The sequence below is a fragment of the Mustela erminea genome, chromosome 3 (assembly GCF_009829155.1).
Source record: "Mustela erminea isolate mMusErm1 chromosome 3, mMusErm1.Pri, whole genome shotgun sequence".
NCBI classification, from domain to species: Eukaryota; Metazoa; Chordata; class Mammalia; order Carnivora; family Mustelidae; genus Mustela; species Mustela erminea.
In genome coordinates, this window is record NC_045616.1 from 112,397,452 (window position 1) to 112,419,703 (window position 22,252).

General features: G+C 35.6%; 1 protein-coding gene and 1 long non-coding RNA gene across 3 annotated transcripts in view; one reads left to right on the forward strand and one right to left on the reverse strand.

Annotated features, from left to right (window-relative positions):
• The window catches only part of GABRG2 (gamma-aminobutyric acid type A receptor subunit gamma2), a 105,728-nt gene that overhangs the window by 48,099 nt on the left and 35,377 nt on the right, over nucleotides 1-22,252 (reverse strand). For both annotated transcript variants that reach the window (XM_032337107.1, XM_032337108.1), the window contains exons 5-6: nucleotides 20,676-20,758; nucleotides 17,605-17,742 (exon numbers count right to left, since the gene is read on the reverse strand). In XM_032337107.1, coding sequence (XP_032192998.1) covers nucleotides 17,605-17,742; nucleotides 20,676-20,758 — 221 coding nt within the window. The remainder of the gene's footprint in view (nucleotides 1-17,604; nucleotides 17,743-20,675; nucleotides 20,759-22,252) is intronic.
• LOC116586748 overlaps nucleotides 110-22,252 on the forward strand; it is a 59,693-nt gene continuing 37,550 nt past the window's right edge. The window contains exon 1 of the long non-coding RNA XR_004284136.1: nucleotides 110-2,939. This is a non-coding gene — a long non-coding RNA (uncharacterized LOC116586748). The remainder of the gene's footprint in view (nucleotides 2,940-22,252) is intronic.

A 22,252-nucleotide genomic window follows, 5' to 3' on the forward strand; every position in this document is an offset into this window, starting at 1 on the left:
TAATTTCTCTCTGTCAAATAAATAAATAAAATCTTTTAAAAAAAGAAAAAAAGAAAAAGTAGCTCTGACTGGGTGTGGTGCATAAACAATGAATTTTGGAACACTGAAAAATAAATTAAATTTAATTTAATTTAAAAAAGAAAAAGTAGCTCTGAAGACTAGTTTGAAGTGACTTCAATGAGAGTAAAAAGCTCCTCTATAGTTTTAGAATTATTAGAATAACTAACTAGATTTTAAGCTTCTTGACAATGAGATCAATGCCTCATGTAATTTTGAACCTAGTATCCCTCAGTAAAATGTTCTGTTTACATATGTGCTCAGGAAATACCAAATGAATAACGAACAAAGTAACTAAGTGAATTTGCAACACACTGTACACATGACCCTATACAAGTACACAGCGCTTTGAATTACAAAGTCATTTTAATATACTTTAATCTCATTTAATTATTAGAGAGATTCTGCATGCTTGACTAAAGAGCATATCTTAATCCTTCTTTACAGGAATGGAAGCTGTGGCTCAGATAGGCTAGAAACTTGCCCAAGTCCATGTAGCCTGCAGAGACAGTGCCAGAGCGCAGGTTATCTGACTTCTCGTCCAGAATTCACCCAACTGAATGCACTAGTAATGCACCAGAAAGATGCATTATTCACATGAAAGCTACAATCTGAAGTGCTAACTGCAACTTCCTAATATATATCACGACCGTACAGAGAATTCTAGTAGAGATGGTATCATGTTTAGACATGAAATTGCAATGTTAGGGCTATGGGTCTTAAAGAGAGCCTGATATAGTCTTGCTAAGATCTATTATATTCACCTCAGCCACAAAAAGGAATCCTGAGGGACTGAATGTGGATTGAAAGGTTAGATACAACATTAAATGACTATCATATCTGGAGCTGCAGACAGATCAGATTTTTCTGGTTGCAAAGTTCATGACTGGTACTCACATGGGTCAAAAACTGAACATAAAAGACAAGGAAAAGCAAATAAAACCAAACGGCATTTCACTCAGCCTTAAACCAGCATAACTATGGAAATACCAGACTGGCTGATGTGTTAGCAATGGCTCCCCAAGAAAATTCCAGTTCTCAATAGCGCAAGGCTGACAGCTAGCTTCTGCAGACACCTCTCCCACCAGCCTCTGTCTGGGAGGCACTGAGCGTCGTAGGCATGGGGGCAAGCATCCCCACCGCCAGAAAGAGTGGTGGGTGGAGATAAGTAACTCGCTAAATTAAACCCCCGGAGCAGTCACAATTAAGAACTACAATAGCTCTTAAACGAGATAATGACTACTGGTACTTTCAAATTATATTCCAAACATATACTAAGGTATTTTAAGAATTTGAAATATTTTTAGGGTAATGGTTTCTTTATTCAGGGGGGATAAAAAAAAATCTAAGGATGACATGCTATTGAAGCATGTATGCATTAATGTGTTCTGATGTATTAAAAAGTATGGATTGTTGTGTGAGATATTTCATTAGTCTTGTCACATAGAATTTCACGTAAAAATACTTAAAATCCAGTTAGATCCAGCTCCTTGTCAGTCCGTTGGACTATGGGCTCCCCAAGGGCAAGGACCATGCCTAATTTATCATCTTGAACCCTATTAATGGTGCTGGGAACATAGGAGGTCCTGATTAAATAACCAATACACGGAACTTAGCTGACCTCAAAGAGAGGCACTAACCAGACAGAGCTAACAAGGAGCGACCTCTTGGTAGAGGTTAGCAGCATCACACAGATGTACATGGCCAGAATGTATGGTCTCAACTGAGTCTGAATGCCAGCTCTTCCACTTACTACCTGGGTGACCTCTTTAAGTTACTTATCCTTTCTGAGCCTCAATTTTTCCATTCATAAAATGGCTTTATTAATGTATCCACTGCATTTGGTAATTGAGAGTTAAATAACACTGGTATTAGAAATCAATTATTTCAATAGCCCCCCCCCCAAAATGTCTTTTTAGATTTTAAAAAAATTTTCCCAAAAAATTGAGGTACAGTTTCTATACAGGTTTGAACATTCTGGGCCAATTCAAAACAAAACAAAACAGTAAAGAAACCACCTTTCTAGGCAATATGTCTTGAGTGGGTTTCCCCACTAATTTCCATGAATCCCTCATCTACATTGAGTTTCTGACTCTTCCTAGTATTGGTGAAACCCACTAGTAAAGAGCATTTAAGAAAAAAGGAAGCTAACATATGGGGGGGTGGGGGCTGTCTGGTGACCTTTAACCTTTTTCTTTTCATCCATTATGACAGGATGAGCTATGCTACTGAGAAACTAAAGCATCACTGTTGAAGTTGCCTTTGGCAAATTCTACTAGCATTTTTTTGGCAAGTGCCCAAGAGGCATGCTGGTCTCAATTTACACTGATTTCCAAAGTAAGTTTTAACTACGAAATTAGTTTTCCTTTTTCTATCCCCTACCATTCTCAAAAAGTAACCTTCAAAGGAATTCTACAGAGCAGAATGTTTAAGAACCTGGGATATGTGGCCTTTTCAATCTGATTTCAAATCCCCTATTTCTCTTACTGGCTGAGGGCTTGGACTAGTTACTTAACTTCCTTGAGTTACAGGTTTCCTCTCTCTGAAAGCATGGTAGTAATCACAGCTACTTGGAGGTTTTTATGGAGATTAAAAGAGAAATCTCACAAAAATTGCCATGGGCAATTTGTTGTACATAGTATGTTTTCAATAAATAAATCATGTTATTAATTATCAAACTGGATAGCTGTGATGTCTTAAAATAAACAGCAATTATCCCAAGAGAAATGTTCAGTGAGGATACTAGCTGTTAAGAAGAAATAAGTTTCTGTTTTTCTGAGTCCCACACAGAATGGAGACGAGCACTACTGCGGACTTCACCATTTTTCTTGCATCCGCACTTAAGAGTCAAGAGACTGCATGGAACGTTTTGAAATGAAAAGGTAATTCTTTTGAAATATGTTTCTAAATTTCTACATGCATTTTAACTTCTAAATGTTTCCGGTCCTACATTCCCTATCTAGAAGTTTAACTTTGAATCCCCAGCAAAGTGAAAACACTGAACTTAATCCTCTCAGCCCTCTTGCAAACTCCCAGCAACTCCAAGATGGTCAAACGCTGCAGGTCTCTTACTGACTTCAGGTGAAAATACATTAATCCTAGGCAACAGACAAATTCCATTTTCCTGGGTCTTTCAGTGAGTATAACTTTCATTATCCTTTCATTTCTACATTTAGCCTTGATCTTTTAATAGCAGGTTCCCCCCAAGAGTAGCCAAAAAAAAAAAAAAAAAAAAATTCAGAATTTTGCCTTTTGTGTTGCTTCAACAATACCCTTATTTTTTGATCAGCTTATCATCCTCATTAAGTCCTGATGACAAAATCTGATCACAGGGACCCAGGCAGGAGTGAGGGAGAACTTGAGTCACACTCCCAGGCTTGCTCCATGTGGTGCTGAGATCAATGATTCTTTTTTTTTTTTTTTTTTTTAATGTTTCAGTTTCTTTACTGGCGCTGAGATTTTATATACCTTTAAGCCTTGCTTTCAAGCCATGACTTTGGAACTTCAGATCTAAAGGGAGCCTTAGGGGTAATTGTTAAAATAATGACAATGATGCTTTGGATCTGTGCTGCACTCCCACAAGTTACAAAGCATTTCCACATCCATTATCTCATTTGATTCTCCCCACACCTCTCTGAGGAAGGACTCCTGATAAAGCCATGCACTCCTTCCTGACAGCAACTGGAGCACAAAGGGATAAAAGGATTTGATCACAGGCATGAAGCAAGTTAAGAGGCAAGCCTGCAAATGGAACCTGGGTTTTAAGGTTCTTATTCTCATTTTTTCTGTCCCCACTCCATGATATTCCAACTAATAAGGTACAGGTATAACCACTCTCAGCAATGCTAAGCCACATGGGACTTGCTCCTCAGCACTGACTGCAACATCTTCTAGCCAACATAGAAGTAGAAATCGCTCATCTGGTCAACTCAGTATTCTCTCCCTCTTCATTTTTATTTTTCTTCATTTTATTTTACTTCAGGATCTGAGAAAAAGGAAAGGACCTGTCTAAACTTTGAGTTAAAGAACTTTACAGAGAGGCTTGAGAGAGGGCTGTTGCAATGCAATCTGGAAACTCATTATTAGATGCTTCATTTCCTGCAAAACTAGTTAGGAGAGCTTACACTTGTCATTTCACTTCCTTGGGCTTTATTATCATTTTTTAATCTGGGAAATAAAGGCCCTCAACTAGGCAAGTCTGAAGTCTCTTTGACTTGCAAGTTTTTGTCTTTATTACATAACTGTTGCATTGAGTATTGTTAGTAGTATAGAATAGAAAAGTAATTAATTGCTCTGACACATCTAGCAATTGTGTGTGTGTGTGTTAGAGACCCTGAGCTGGTCATGGTCAATCAACAAGTCAACTTAATACCCTTTCCTCAAATTCTTCCAAAGTCACTTTATGGGCCAGCTATTAAAAGAATGTTCCCACACACATCTGCCCTTTTTGAACAAATTTCAGGTTTCTTCTCCCTTTTTCGTCTAAATGTAAGGTTACAAAGCAAGCAGAATCAGTTACTATCTTCTATGAACTTTCAATCAATTATAAATCACTTTTCTTTTCTCAGAGTCATTAAATATGCCCGAAATCTACTGTGTCTGTGTGTGTGCATGTGTGTGTGTGTTTTAATTTCAAGGGTTAGGGAAAGGAATGAGAAAGAAAGGAAAATACAATTACTTATGATCACACTGCTATCTATTTCCATAGTTATTCACAATTTCCTAAGTATTCTCAGATATTCATAGTAACTCTGGTAGGGTAATTGTAAAATTCTTCCATTTTACGGGTAGAATGAGGTCTGAGAGGTTAAATGACTTGCCCAGATGTACACACCTTTTTATAAGATCTGCTAAGACTTAAGGCCAGCTTGTCTCACCCCTAGCCAAGTATTCTTTCTTTCAGATTTTACCAGAAGTCATGTCTTACTAATATACTACACATGTAATTTTATCCAAAATTTTGAGTCATACATAGATAATTCTTCTAGTAATAGAAAATATTTTAGTTAGCCTTGTTCAAGATGCTTCTGTTATTTACTCATTCTTATCTTTTAAAAGAAAACTGACTATACTTGATATATTCCATTACCAACACTCTAAATTGTGCCATTGACTTGAACGACACAATGTATTAGATTGTTATGGTCTTCTAGTGGCATGAAGTCTCTTGAAAACATCTGCGCTTTATTGTGTACTACACACACACACACACACACACACACACATATCTGTTCATGTGAATAGCCTTTTACCTTGATGAAAAGAAAATCACCGTAGCCTACAAATAAGACCCAACAAAAATGCTACGGCTTAGTCTCGGAGCACACGTTCAACTCCTGGTTCTGTCCCTTACCAGCTACATGATCATGGAAATAAAAATACTATCTACCTTTTAAAGTTGTTGCAGGTTTATAGAAATAATCTTGTAAAATAATTAACATTGTGGCTGGTATACATAAAATGTCCAAGAAAACCTGACTTCAGCATCTCGTCATCATCCTCATCCTCACCACCACCACCGTCACCAACAGCTCATCGTTATCAACACCACTTACCTGTGTACAGATTAAAAGGGGCAGATTTTTAGGACCAAAGTATCTCCTACTCCTAACTTACTCAGCTTCAGCCAATAGAATGAAAATTCCTTTTTATATTAGCTTAGTCTTATACAGGCAAGTGGCCAGGAGGGAACAGTAGATTGGGGACACAGATGTCTGTTGATTAGTTCTAATTCTACTAATAACTAGCCATGCAAAAATATTTGAAATTATTGGTAACCATATACTTCATGTACTTCACTTATAAAACAGAGAGATGGAATTAATTTTAAGAATGTTTCATTGAGGAAAGGGTTAAAATTATAGCTTATTTGTTAAGATTAAAAGAAAGGGTTTAAACTTTACTGGAAACTATACTCTTTTCTTACACAAGACTATTAGAGACATTTTTTTTTTCTCATGAATAAGTAACAGCAATCAAGATAGCCTGACCTTTTCATTATTTTGTGGCTTGCTTTATTAAATCATGTTCAATTACTTCCTCCTAGTGACAAGAGGATGATGTTGGTTTATTGTTTCTTATAAGTTACACTGCCTAATATCTGTAAAATTCAATTTAGTATGGGACCAATATTTACAAATTGTTTTTCAGTGTAATTAATAAAGCTGTCCCAGAAGTATATCAGGGAAAATCTTGCCCACCTTTATAAAATGTGACAGTTGCTATCACCCTACAATCATTTTCATGTTAATATTGTGTCTTTTCATCTGCTCCTTCTGAAGCCACTTTCACATAAATAGGAAATCATGGCTATAGGTCATTGACAAAGCAAGCAAGCTTGACCCGAAACAGTTGCTTTTAAAGAGAATAATTCTCAGAGTCAGAGACATTTTAATGACTGGTTTCTGTTTTCTTTGAGAGTAAGTCGTTCCTTTCTCTTACTAGTGGTGGTTTTTCCTGACCTGTTATCTCAAGCTACACTTACTTATTTGGCCAAGTAGATGGGCCATGTACACCATAAAGGATTATATTAATGGTAAGCTTTGATTATGATTTTGAAGTTCCAAATACTTGTATCTCTTCCTACCAAGTCCATCCCTACAAAGGCCTTTCCCAGTGGCCCTTCGTGTAAGAGAAGCATGCATCCCACCCCATGGGCAACAGGCTTCTCTATGTGGTTTGCTTTGGCAAATGGAATGTGAGCCAAATGAGTTATGCCTCTTTCAGCCATGAGAATACCATGCCATGGAATGCAATACAAATTTTATTGAGTTTTAAGTCACTGATATTTAAGAGCTCTTTACCACCATAGCACAGCCCAGCTTAAACTGACCAATATAGCCTGATTCTGCCATAGTTGTATGCAACTATCTTTAGGCAGACAGAGGATAGCTGGACAGATAGCTAGACGGCAAGGTAGACAGAGGCCACTACCCTAAAGAGAAAACAAATTTCATACGAGATAAAGAAATATGGCCAGGAGCAAGTCTTTCTGCAAACACAAATTCAAAAACAGCCCTGGCATTTGAGTCACCGCTACACTAGAAAATGAGTGTGTCTGGACACATGAGTGTCTGTTAAGTGACTTACTCCATGATCTTGGACAAGACCTTTACCCTCTCTAAATACTTTTCTACAAGACTGGTTGTACATGATCATCTTACCTGGAAAATGAGTATCCCATTATAGAAATATTGTGAAAAGTCAATGAGACGATTCATATATAAGGAGTTTTCAAATGCTAGTATGTCATATTATTATTGTAGAGGTGTTAGATCAGTACTATTTTAATGGACTGCCAATTCTCAGTACTATCCATCAGCTAAATTTATATAATTAATCTATTAAAAATAAAATAATAAACTGAGGTCATACTAGGCACTCTTGATTAAAATGTTCTTTCTATTTGGGGATATAGAGTGTGTATCCTTTCTCCTCTCTGAAAGCCATGTCAAAGCCACTGTCCTATCTTTGCCCTCTCCTAATTTCTCATTTAGTATAAACGGGGTTAGCATCCACCCTCGTTCCTCACACCCACCATGGGCCTATTTTTCCCATGCCAGATTCATTTTCTCAGACCTTAATTAACTAACCAACCATCTCTATGGCAACACTCTGGGCCTCTTGCCCCCACAGTTGCCACCGAAGTTCTCTATACATGACAGATAAAATAGATCTGTTAATTTCTAAATTTTATAGGATAAGGTAATGTGAGGAAGTTTCTGTTGGGAACTTGTGGGGACATAGGAAACCTAAATTCCCACCAGAAGTTTCCTTTATAACCAATTTGCCAGGTATCAGGAAACATAGCACAGCATTTTAGAGGTGAAAGGAGCTTCAAATTCAATCTAGTTTTTTTTTTTCTTTTTTGAGACAAAGCAATCAAGGGTCAAGTCCAAATATGACTTGTCCAAGGTCGTTCAACGATATGGTAGCATAACCACAAAGGGAACTCTTACGTAGGAATCGGTTTTTGCTCTATCACCAGCTGTCTCACCTCATCAAAGAAAATAAAGAGCGGAGCTTTATTGCAGAGCAAGAATTGTATCAATCTTCAGAGAAGTACACCAGGGAAAGTGTCTACTGGCTACGTAAGACTAATAAGTAAAGTACAAGAAAATTGCAACCAAGCTTTCGCATGCTTAGATGTGAGCAGGAAAAGACAAATACCAACAAGGCTAGCTGCACAGATGTCTGCAGATATAACTTCACAATTTTAAGTTTTTTGAAAATCCATCTCCCATGAAAGTGGATCATAGAGATAAACTGAATAAACTTAAAATCAATTGGCCTTGCATATGCTAGATATTTATGGCAAATAAACCCAGTTGTAGAACGTAAAAATGCAAGTGAAGCATAGGTTGGCCTCGTTCTGGCACTTCCCTGCAACTCATTATCTGTTTTCAAACAAAACCTCAATTGTTTGTTTTTCAAACAAACCTTGTTGAGTAATATTCACATTCATTGCTTTTTGCTTATAAAAAAGTAAAAAAATAAATACATTCATTTCCACACATACATATGTGCTCTCATTCAGGGATTATCTTTTATTTTCCCCAATTTTCTGCAAAGATATAGGTGTACTTAGTTTTGCAAAATAAGGAAACAGTAATTCACAAAGAAAGACATAGAGTGCCCCCCCCCCCAAAAAAAATCAGGAAGTGGTAGCGACTTCGGTAAACCGGAGATTATGTGCCTCACCTATTCAGAAATATCATAATTCAGATTTTTTTTTATTATTAAGATTTTATTTATTTATTTGGCAGAGAAAGATCACAGAGAGGCAGACAGAGACCCTGATTCGGGGCTCAATCTCAGGACCCTGAGATCATGACCTGAGCCAAAGGCAGAGGTTTAACTCACTGAGGCACCCAGGCGCCCCCCCATAATTCAGATTTACCCAATCATTTTCAAATACGAATGAAGACCCAGATGTTCAAGATGTAAAGATACTTAAGATTTGCATATGGAAATTTTCAATTGTTCAGTACTGACTAAAATAAATAGAATTAAACTCATCCATGTCTAATGACCCATGCTCTACTGGCTACCAAGTTACAACACTGACTTCACCTCTTCAGAGTAATTTCCCTATAAGTAAAATTACAATTGAGCTTGATCTTCAAGATTTAGCCCTAAAATTTTATTTTTCTCTCCATCTATTTTCACTCTCAGGCACTGATACTGGTAACAAGAAATTACCAGCTGAGAAAATGTAAATGTAATCCTTAGGTGGTTTTAATTCATATCCATGATTGCATTGTCTCTTTAACAAGGAGCTATTACACAGCTCATGAATTACACACTGGCTTTTACATTACATAGCTTTTCACCACTTAGTGCTCAAAAGCGAGGTGCATGGTGCTGTAAGTCATGTGAGTATAAGCATACGAGAAGTCATGTTTGGGAACTATTCCAATAAACTCAGTTGTCTCAGCTAAAGCAATGTCACTTACTGTACTTCAGTGTTCTTACAGAGCTGAGAGAGAAGCATTTACGGGCAATACAATTAGGTTTGTGATGGGGATGGGAGAACAACTGTAATTTAATTTTAAGAAATACTATTCTTTTTAGTATTTCTTTTTGTCATTCTGAGAGATAACACATAACAAGGAGAAGTTAATTTGGGGGTAGACAAATTGGAAGACAAATATGAAAAATTGAACATTTATGATGTGACTCATATGCTAATGAGGAGCACTGTCAATTTCTTAAACAGCAAAGATATCCATATATAAAAGTAAACAAAAACTAATGAAGTCATATTTAACCTATTTGTCAATTCTCTTTTCCTTGGGCTTTTCTGCCCTTTTGGAATGGACTAGTAACACTAGCTGTTCTTGATTTTTTTCTAAATGAGTTAGATTATATGAGATACAGGTGAGAATGGTAAACAAATTCTGGTCAGCTCCAGCTCATATACCCAGCAAATTCTTTTCTGGGCTGTAATGCACAGCAATGTGCTGTGACCTTCATAATAACTTCATTTGGTGGTGCGGGGGGGTGGGGGGGGAAGGAAAGTTAAATAATTAAAAGAAATCATTTTCCTCATTGCTGTTTGTTTCCCTTTTCAGTTTCTGACAAGCTTAAATTTGCATATCTGCCACACTGAATAGCATTATTTTCTGAAAATGCAAAAACAAGGTGAAGAAATTATTCAATTGCATCAAAGTGAAAGGAACTGCCAATGAGTTTGTGTTTAGAGCATGATGTCTGTTGACTCAGTCTCTATTATCTCACATTTTTTTATTTTTTAAAAATTATTTGATGTTTTACATTTATTTGGGGCAGCAGCTCTACAGGAAGACTCCATTAGTCATATCAGTCACACAGATGAACGTGTCTTTTAAATACAGCAAAATAGGATTTTCAATTGAATTAGGAAATACCAAAGACTTGGATAAAAATTAACATCTTGACCTGGTTGGTTTTGATAGACTGTCAAAATAAGGTATTAATCTCCAAAATTACTGTAAATAGTAGTCACGCTAACCTTTATTTGGTTTTCTTTCTGATGAGAGTTTTCTGTGAGGAACTAATTTATGCAAATGCACTGGATCTGACAGTTTCTTAATTAAGGCCATATTTGGAGGGTGACCGATAGGTCCACTTAGCAAGAAATAGTATTATCTCATAGGCAGTAAGTATGTTTTTGAAAAAGGAAAGGGATATCATTGTTAAATTGTTATTCACTTGTTATTACTACATATAATTGCTATTCCTACATGTTAACATTTTGTTGATGCATGTATAGGGTTATATTAAGTGATATTACTTCATTGCATTGTGCAATATTATTTATTATGAAGCTTAAGAATGAACTTTTACTTGTAATTAATTCATTTCTTTACCTAATATGTTTATGAGAAGCAATAGGGTATAAATTTGGTATTTGGATAAACAACTCTACTTTATTGACTATCCTTGAATAAATTACTTAGCCCCTCTAAACTTAAGTTGCTTCATCTGTCAAATAGCAAAATAATGTATTTCTCATAGACTTGTTGTGAGAAATAAAATGAGATCATGCATGTTGCACAGACCCTAGAAAGTCATAAAACCCACTGTCCCTTCCTAGCACACAACTGAGCTACATTTCCCAGTCTCATTTTATCTCCATGGGAGCATACAACATTTTTGCCAATGGAATATAAGCAGAAACAAAGCGTGTCACCTTAAAGCCAAACAATTTTCCTTACATTTCATATGACTTCTCTATGCAATCACTCTGTGTCTCTAGCCCTATCTCCCCACTAAGTAATGTCAGAGCAACTTTGGAATTTAAAATTCTGATGTGGGATTTTTATTTTATTTTATTTTATTTTTAAAGATTTTATTTATTTATTTGACAGACAGAGATCACAAGCAGGCAGAGAGCAGGCAGAGAGAGAGAGGAAGGGAAGCAGGCTCCCTGCTGAGCAGAGAGCCTAATGCAGGGCTCCACCCCAGGACCCTGGGATCATGACCTGAGCCGAAGGCAGAGGCTTTAACCCACTGAGCCACCCAGGCACTCCTGATGTGGAATTTTTAAATGTAATATATAAATATTCTAGTACCACAACTGAAAGAAAAACACATAAAATCTTGGGTTAACATTACATATAACATCATGTATCACTAAAACCAAATATATGGGTGGGACTATCATTCCCCTTAAAATTAAAAATCTAAAGGAGTTCGTTTTTGCATTTGACTTGCTTTGGAAACATACTGAAAACCTGATGAAGGAAAACATTACCAAGAATGCCACTCCTACATTAGGGCATCCATAGTGTAACTGTGGTTACATCAGAGGTTCTGGACAGGTCTAAGAACAAGGACTTCAAAGAAGCAGCTACTCAAATGCATTCATTTTATAAACAAGGAACTTTCATTCCAGAGAAGGCAAATGACTTCCCCATGACTACTCCTGGCCAAGCACTCTTATGTTGTTCCTACATTTTCTTCTCTTGAAACCAAACTTAATTTTTTTTCTGAATTGAATTTTAAAAATAAAATAAAAATCAATTACTGTAAAGTCATCCACTGATTTATTTAAAGACACTGCATTGCTTTAAGTAGTTTGGAAATTTATTGATGAAAATGAGCTCACAACTTACTTACTTACTGTGACTCCAAAGTCACAGGAGACTGTGGGATGAGTGCCCAGTTGCTTATTTCTCTCCTCACACCTAGTTTCCTTAGTATTTTTTGTTTCACCCTCTTCGTGAAAAAAAAAAATTACTGTTAGCTTGTATGTTTTAAAAAAATTATTATTTTCTTTTTTCTTGCCCTTAAAAGAGTTCACCTCCATGATGAGGAAGGTTTTTAAGTGTCTCCCTGGTTTCCCAAAGACATCTAAATTAAAACACAGCCTAGAAGGTAGGAGCTATTTCTTTTTTCTATTTGGAGAGTTATTTGACCAGTACCTATACACAGATATACATAGAGAAAGTTGGAGTTGAGCTTGATATCAAATAAGGAATATAGGATACAAAACCATGAATTGGTACAATGTACCCAGAAAACCTCAAGGGGGTAAGGAGTACAGTGAGAGAATGATTGACAAGGTTTAAAGATACAAGGTAGATTACAAATACTTTAGAAATGAAGCAATGAGCATGGACTTGATCCCACAGACCTAGTATTTCTAAAACAGCAGTTTGCCCAGTACTATTGGAAATTAAGGCAAATTCAGTGGCATGTGGACTTTTTATTTTAATATTTGTGTATTTCTTATAATAAAAATCAGAAAAATATAACTAGCATATGGAATCCTAGCCTAAAAGATAAGTTAAAATCAAAAAAAGTAAATAATTTTTAATGTTCACGGGTTTTCCAAAAACTTATGGGGATATTTAATTAAACACTGATATTTACACTCCAAAAGAAAATATGGAAGCTTTACAAGTATCCTGACAGAAGAAGAATGTGATCTATTCTTTTCGATGCAGGATGATGGCATTGGATCATAAGCCCCCCCTACAAAATTTACTTGCCACTTTTCTAGCCCATATTTCAGGATGAGAACATGAAGCAACAAAGTTCCTGTACTAAAAATCATGTAGATAATTTGGTGAACTGGCAATGGCAACATGATGAGAAAGAACAATCTTCTACTTGAGGGTAAACTATGAGTAATGGGAATATATGTAATAGAATTCTGCATTGCTTATTAAATTGAGAGAAATTTTACAGTTCTAGCAATATAATTATCACAAGCAATCAATTCTATAATTGCTACTAATCAACAACTTCAAGCAAGCCACCATTCTAAGGTCATGGATACAAATATGATTAAAACAAGGCTTCTGTTATGAAATTTGTGATTTATTGTAATGAGGGGGCAGAAATAAAAAAAAAAATGCCTAAGCAACACAAGGCAGAAATTATGTTTTTATAAGGTGGGTGAAAATGCTCTAGAGGGAGAATTAATAAAATGGTGATGATGATAATTATTATTATTAATAAAAATGCTTTCCAATTACAGAGTCCTTTCTATGTGACAGGTAAAATCTTAAGTATTTTTAATGGAGTATTTTACTTAGTCCTCAGAGCAACCCTGCAATACTGGTGACATTGAACTTAGATATACCAAATAAATACAAGCCAAAATTCAAACTCGAGCAGCCTGACTCCAAGAGTACACATAATTGAAAAATTGCTCCAAATTATTTCAGTGGTAAGTAAGGTAAGTAATGACCTTTTACTTTTTAAGGCTTTTAAGCCTTAAAATCATAAAGAAGGTAGGGATGAGTTGAGAAGCCATTCAAAAGAGAAAGACTAGGATTGGCTTGTTACATTCAGGAAAACAGGTGGAGTAGTTCTGTCACCAGGTGGGAAATTATGGAAAACAAAGCTGGAAAGTTCCTGAGGTCAGGTGTTTGCATTTTAGGAACAATTTGGTAACTGACCTAATAAATTCTTGAAACATGGTGAAACCTGTGTGTTCAGAAGACCCACGGGGCCACAGTGGGAACAAAATAGTATAATAATTAAGAGCACAAGCCTAGGAACAAGGCACGTGAACCTACAGCCCAGCTTTGGTAACTGATCCCTGCAGTAAATGAGCCTCCAGAAGTCTGTTTCCTCATCCACAATGACACATTGGGTATTGATGTGTAGTAAACAGGACCAGGGCTACAAGAATTCAAGTCGGTTGTTTAGATAAAAGGTTTGCTACAGTGTGTGTAGTTAGTGATCAGTAAGCGCTAGCCTTTATGATTAATGTGTAAAATCAGACTGTGGAAGAGAGAGACTGACAGCAGGCATATAACCTTAACAGGCTACCAGCACAGTCCAGATGAGAACAGACAAAATCCTCAACTAGGACAGAGGCGACGGCAAGTGAAAAGAGGACAGTTACGCAAGATGCTTCAGAGGCATGAGCGCCTTTGTGATTCATTAGAGGTGGGAGGTAGAGACATGACTCTGAGTGTTCGTGCCTGGCTCACCGGGACAATGATGGTGCTATTCCCAGATACTGACCAATTATAAAGACACGATGGTTTGGAGGAGAAATCATGGATCCAGAATTTGTTTGGATGTTGACTATGAACTAAAGGTATTCTTCAAGTCTTATCAATGTACCCTCAAGGCAATATTTTTCTCAAATATGATACAGATATGACTAGTGGTAAACAAGGTGGTTCAGGGGTTGGATGCAAAGATTGTCAAACAGCACTGATTTACATGGTGAGAAGATTCTTCCCTGTGAAATTATCATTCTACTCTTCTGTTTACATTAGTGAGCTGTTTTGCTTTGGCGGCATCTGCCTTTCCCATTTCTCTTAATACCTTTCTTTCACTCTTTTTCAATATATTCCATCTGCAGAGCACAAATATATGCATTTAAAATTTAAGAACATTTGTTTGCTTTTCATTATATTTTTATATCAACTTCTATTGTGTCAGATGCTTTTCTAATTATGGTCCTAAGATAAGGAAGTAGCCAGTAGAGTCACCACTTGGATATAACAAAAGTCCTAAGAGGTAGGCTTAAATGAATGAAAGTTAGAAATCCCTGCAGTAATCCAGGTCAGATTTTAGGCAGTAGTCTCACTCAGTTTTGACCAAGGCTTTTTAAAAGGTTACACATTTACTGTAAGTCTAGGAGAAAAATCCCATTGTAATAAGACTAAGATTTAAAAGGAGTATAAATTTGATCTTCTGATAATTTCCCAAGAAAGCTGTTTTAGTAACTTCCTAGTAGATAATAACTAGTTATGGAGCTCTGCTTTGAAGCTAAGAATGCCATCAGAAATTAAACAAAAGGTCATGGAGAAACTCCTCCCAGTTATTACAAAACCAACTATCCCAAGAATCAGGCTGCCTCTTACTTAGCATTGGTGTTAAGTTTCCATTCAGTCCTTTCTTTTCACAGATACAATTAAAATGGTACTGCACACACACAAAAATTTAAAAACAACAACAACAACAACAAAAAAAAACCAGCAAGAGCAGGGAGTGCCAAGAAGACGAACAGAGAGGCTAACCACCATATTAAAATTCACAAAGAATTGATGCAATCAATTAAAAGATGCTACTCAATATCAAATCTGTTATCAGTGAAGTTTTGCTTTGATTTCCTCGGAAGATTAATAGCTTCACGACACCTTGGCAATTTTTCTTGCCATGCTTTAAGTAAGTAAATCATTTTCTTCTGGAAATACCGCTTAATAGACAGTAAATATTCTAGATCATTCTCAGTATGAGTTATTGGGGAGGGAATGACTTTAAGTCCTGTAATATAAAGCCAACCCATCCCTCACTGCCATTTGATTTTATTGCCCCTCAGGGCTCAAATGACTAAAAAGACCAGCTAGTCATCAATTTTGGGGTTCTGTTTTAGGGTGCTGGAATAATTACAAAAATATGAATATACCACACAATTTAATGCCCAATTTCTCTTTCTGGAAGCATACAGACTTAGAGATTATTTTTACACATGTTCTTCCTTTCACAGATGGAAAACCAGTTCTAAGGCAATCCTGCATCTTTTTTGGGGACCAAATAAAAGACTGTTCTAGTACTTGATGTTCAGGATTTGCAGTGAATAAGGGAACAGAAGGCCACTTTTCAAAAATATACTCGAGCATTTCTTTGACCTTCTTTTACATTCATTTTGCAAATTAAGATAGCTGAGAAACCCTCAGTGTTAGGATCAGATAGGTCTGATTTGAAGGATGATGGTTATGAAAAGATAATCTTAAATTTCTATTTTTGTGTGGATCCTTAATTTGCTTCTCTATGTACAGTAGACCAAGGCCTTATTCTAAATCAGTCAATATAAAAATACGTCCTATGAATTTCAGGGAAAAAAATCAGGTATGTGCAAATAAGTCAACAGAAAACAGCTCAACTCACAGAAATACATCATCAAAATACATGTCTTGATAGTAATGTTTATGTTTGAAACAGGGACATAATTAGATTCACGTAATTTTAAAAGCAGTAGCTGAATAATCTGTATGGAGGGTTTTGCAGAGGGTTTATACTGGCCACCCATGACACAGATCAGGTTTGGAAATATGTTTAAATTACACCACATGGGGTTGTTGTTGTTTTTTTAATCAATTCAATTACTACTATTAAAAATCATGATATTTGATATAAAAATAAAGATTTTTAGCTTCTTGGGTGCCTGGGTGGCTCAGTTGGTTAGGCCACTGCCTTCAGCTTAGGTCATCACCTGGAGTCCTAGGATGGAGTACCACATCAGGCTCCCTGCTCAGCAGGAGGTCTGCTTCTCTCTCTGACTTTACCCCCCCCCCAATAAATAAAAACTAAAAAAAAAAAAAAATTTTTTAGCTTCTTTTAAGAAATCTGAAGTCCTTACCACATTAGGTCCCATGCATCTAAGAATTATAATTAATACTAATAAAAGCTACTATTTATTGAATGCTCACGAAGTGCCAGGTATCATTCTAAGCATTTTCTTTTTTTTTTTTTTTCGCCTTCATACACATAGTATGCCTGAGATACAGGTCTTTTTGTCCACATTAGTTATCTGGGAGTGTTGATCCCTGAGAAATACAGTAATTTTCTCAATATGTATAGGTGGTAACTGATAGAATTGGTATTTGAAACAAGGCCTGTACCATATCCATGATGTAGGCAATTCAAAATATTAAATTACTGAATGGTGAATCAGTCCATATCCATTATGATCACATTTCTGTATTTGTAGAAAGCTCATTTTCCCTGTGTGATTACTTTAAATGCTGCTATTTCAATATACCATGAAACCTATTTCCTAAAAGAAACATTACACCTACATCTCATAAATATTTTCTGTTTTTAAAATAATTGCCACTCATTTTTGCTTAAGGAAATTACACAAATAATGTCCTAATCCAATTTTAATCCATTTTGCTTCAAATTGGTAGAATCCATTTATATTTATCTATTATGCTAAAATACCAATTATAATTTTCTCTGGTAAATTAAAACACTTCACTTAATTTTATGCATATCATTTGTAGACAGGTATTCAAAAGCCTTCTGAATTATATATATCCCAGAATTTTAACTCTGGAAGGGGTCACTTAAAATTCAAGCGCATCTTACCAGAAGTTGTCTTCACTACTTCAGTGGTATTTCTCAGTCCAACAAATGAAAATTGATAAAGCCTCCAAGATCTTGTGTCACCCACTTCAACAGAACTACGCTTCCATTGGTAGACAATTTCTTCACGTGGATAGCCATCTGCCATGAGATGGGAAAGCACACATTTAAAATTATTTATAAATGAACATATGTAGCAACCAACTTCCATGAACAAGAGACTGAAGTAGGTATGAGAGAGACCGAGTTATTAGAAGATCTTGAACTAAAGAGCATCACAACAGAAGAAATAAATACAATGACATCTTCTCCCAACAGAAGTTTAAAAACAATGAGGTCAAAATTATCCTTGAAAGTCACTTAATTTGCATAGAAGTTATACTAGACATGGTTTTATGTATGCTAAATGCATACTCTACATTGTCTAGGGCAAGACATAAAAAGTAACCAGTCTAAAAGCAACAGTACATATGCAAGATATTACTTCATGATGAAGGGGAGTTAACAGGGCAAGGTATTGAGAGTCATGCAGAAATAGAAAATAATTAGAGAGAAGCAGATTCAAATGCCTCTCCAAGGCATGCACTTGGAGTGGAAGGTGCCTGGGAAAAATCACCTCAACTACTTATGTTATTCTCCCTTTCTCAGTTTGTTAGGACTTCATTTTAATATATGCAGAAATTTTACTTACTACAATTAAGACTAGTATAGTAAGTAGAAATGCCCAGAGGAAGATACCCATGAGCACTATGTAGAGTCTAAAGAAGTCAATCATGTTCAGCCAAGAGAACAGAAAGCCTTCATGAAAGAGGTATTATACTGACAATGTAGTGATTATCAGTACCATTTGCTGGCCATAATACTCTAAAAAAGTCTTCATTTTTCCCCCTAAATTATTTGTTTCCTTATGAGGATCATGGTAGTCCTTATTTCATGAACTGATGGTCAATGTATATTTGTGAATAAATATTATTAAGTTAATTGTAGAATAAACTCAAATATGGGTACAAAGCTGGCTCAGTCAGTAGAGCATATGACTCTTGATCTTGAGATTGTAAATTCAAGCCCCACATTGTGGGTAGAGATTGTTTAAAAATAAAATCTTTAAAAAAAATAAGCTCAAGTAAAAATAGTTCGATGATAGATAGATAGACAGACAAAACTAAACACCATCTCAACTATGTATCTACTAATAATGCTATATAAACCTAAGTCTTAATCATGGAGGCTGATTGACTACTTGGAATAAAATCCCTATGTGTCTTCCTTTTCTTTTCTTTTGGTCCAAGTAGTTGTGTTAGATGTTTATTAACAAAGGTGAAAGAAAAAAAGAAATCATAATCTCCAGATTGGCATGGAGCAGGAGTAGGGGGGCAGAATGTGCTGAAAACTGAGAAAAAGAATGATGATACTAGGGAACTTCCTATGGAGAACATGTTTGGTGATTTAACTTTTTTGAGAGCAATAAGTAAACTAAGTTGTGTTTGGTTTTAGAAGGCGTTTGTCCATCAGTGACCTAACAACAGAGAAATCACCAGTTCTTAAATTTTAGCAGACTCAGGGGCGCCTGGGTGGCTCAGTGGATTAAGCTGCTGCCTTCGGCTCAGGTCATGATCTCAGGGTCCTGGGATCGAGCCCCGCATCGGGTTCTCTGCTCAGCGGGGAGCCTGCTTCCTCCTCTCTCTCTCTGCCTGCCTCTCTGCCTACTTGTGATCTCTGTCTGTCAAATAAATAAATAAAATCTTTAAAAAAAAAAAAAATTTTAGCAGACTCAGAAATGGAGTAGTCCCAGCTGGAAATTAAAAGAAAGCTTAGGAAAGATTTTACTTAAAAATATTCTATTCTTGGATAAAGTAAAACATATGAAATAAGATTTATAATGGGAACTTTTGTAAACAGAAATGATATACATTGATATTTTTCCTCTAGTTCATTCTGGAATTGATGTAATGATGAACAGATGATTGTTTCTCTCATCATTGTTTTTTTAAGTATAGTTATTATGACTTACTTGGCTCTTAAGAGTCTCTGTTATGCCTTGCTTGAGAAATTCTATTTATAGAAATATAAACTTAAAACTCATAATCAGTTTTTCATTCTGCCTAGTATGCAGGGTGAGCAACCTAACATGAGTGCTGAACAAACAGTGAGGCACACACCTGGGGGAAACTAAAGCTTGGCTTTGGTTCAGGAAGGAAATATCTACAAAAGTTACTAAAGCTTAATTTGCTTCAAAATCATCACGGATCATCATGGTATATAGTCTATTATCTGGTAATAACAATAATTAATAAAAATAATAGAGCTTTTTACTAAATCTTATTGTGTGTAAGGTAGCACACCAAGCATTTTACATATATTACATCAACAAAGCCATATTGTGGTGAGGCAGGTCTTGTCATCTCTATCTGAGAATGTGGACTCACTGCAAGATTTAGTAATTTGTTCAAGTCCACAGCAATTGAGTGGGATTTGAACTAGACAAATAAGACACCAAAAATTGGTCTTTTACTCACTGGTAAATAATTTGTTCTAGATATTGCTTGAACTCCAGATGGGGAAGGTAAGTTTCAATTTTGCTATCTTTAACAGGTATACCGAAATTGAAATAAGCAAAGGACACTGGTGATTCTATGTACCTCCTGATGTGTAAAGGAGAAAATAAGTAGCAAACATTTTGCTACTCTCTTTTCCTACATCCATGGGGGTACTGTGCGGTGGGGGGAGGTGAATAGGGGCAGGGAATAAAGATGTAAAATCCACTTTATACCTTTCCATTGTGGCCAGGCCTGGTTTTACAACCCTTCTTGAAAAATGTCTTCAGGCAGCCACTGTGAATTTTTAAACATTTATGCACTAGAGAAACCTACTTGTAATTTCTGATAAAATAGATCCTTTTTGCAGGAATCACTCTAATATAGATAAACTGGTATTATGATGAAAGTAACTGTCAAAATCTTCAAAGTCAACAAAGTTGCTTGATTCTGCATTCCCTGAGTCTACCAATTAGTTGGCACTGCAATTAGAAAACTGTTGGTGAGAGAGGATACAGAATACAGAATCAGATTACTTACAGCTGGAGAACTCCAAGGGGCAGGAATGTTCATCCATTGGAAAATTGTGTAACTGCAGTTGGCATTCTGCATCAATTGTCAACCTAAATAGAAAGATACGAAACCAAAATAGAAATCCTTTAGACATAGTTTTAAGAATATACATTAGTAAAATTTTAATGACTATTCATTTTTGTTCCTGGAGAAAACATCTCCTATTCTTACTGATAACACAAGATGATTCTCCCTGAAGAAACCCACAAAGTCCAGAAGGAAATTACTTAAGGCTTAATGTAGACCATTTTCACAGACCAAGCAATAGGATCTCATGGATGGCAATTGCATTTTTTTCAAAATTTATGATCATGTAATTTTTTTGGCAAATCAATTGCACACATGAGATCATTTGGTGAGTATATTTAACTTAATAGAACAGTTTTAAGAACTTGAGTTCATCTACTGTTTGCATGTAAATGAATGCTGATAAATTCTCAGACCTTATCTGCTAATTAAAGCAGAACCTTCTGTTTGTAAGTATTTGTTAGCTGTTAGATTTAAATTACTATATGTGACTTAAAATACTTCTATTTCCACAATAGAGTATTATGCATTCTTATAATGGAACCCTATGAAGCCATAAATAGGATGTTATGGAGTAAAAGAATATTTAATGGCAAAGAAGAAATGTTAAATACACATACACAGGCATATTAGAAAAATGTTTGCCAGTGAATCTCAATTAGTTTGCTTATTAAAGATACAGATTTTCTAGATCTCAGTATTGGCTGGGACTCTAGGAGGGAGAAATTTAATGGAGTTCCAGATGTTTTGACCATCTTTGGAGAAGTATAAATATATTCTAAAATTATAATGGTGATGGGCCAATGATTTTTTTAAGATTTCTTATTTGTTAGCTATATACCTTATAGGTATTAATCTTGAGATAAAAAAACTATCTTATAAACATTTATTTTAGAAGATTTTACAATTCAGCATAATTTTTAATGGGAGAGATGTCATTTTCCTATGGTATAATAAGACAATCACTGATCTTAAATATGAGTGATAATATTGAGTCTTTAATCATCTATGTGGTACGGTATGGTAAATGGTTATCTAATTTAATCAAGTGTTATTATGACTTTATTGTACTTGAACTTATCCAAAGTCACAAAGCTAACAGCACAGTTGAGTTTGAACTCAAGATTATTTGTCTCCAAAGCCAAAGGTTTTAATCAGTGTCACTCAATAATTACACGCTCTTCCAAAGAAAAGGTTAGTTCTATTCATAAGTGAAATTATAATTAAATATTTTATTTTTTCAAATTAAACTCGAACTATTAAATTGAAAGTAATTTAAAGAGATTGCAGATACAAAGACAGATACACAATATTATCTCTGTACACACAACTATTCGTAACTTATTATAGATTAGCAAGAAGAATAAAATCTTCACTCTGTATAGGTTTGCAACTCATTTAAACTTTAAGTCTCATGAGTGGCATTTTTGAGGTGGTTTCTCTAATTAAATATTATGTAGAGATTCTACAAATTAATAGAAATGAAAACATGAGTGTAGTTATGAGAACAATCAAGG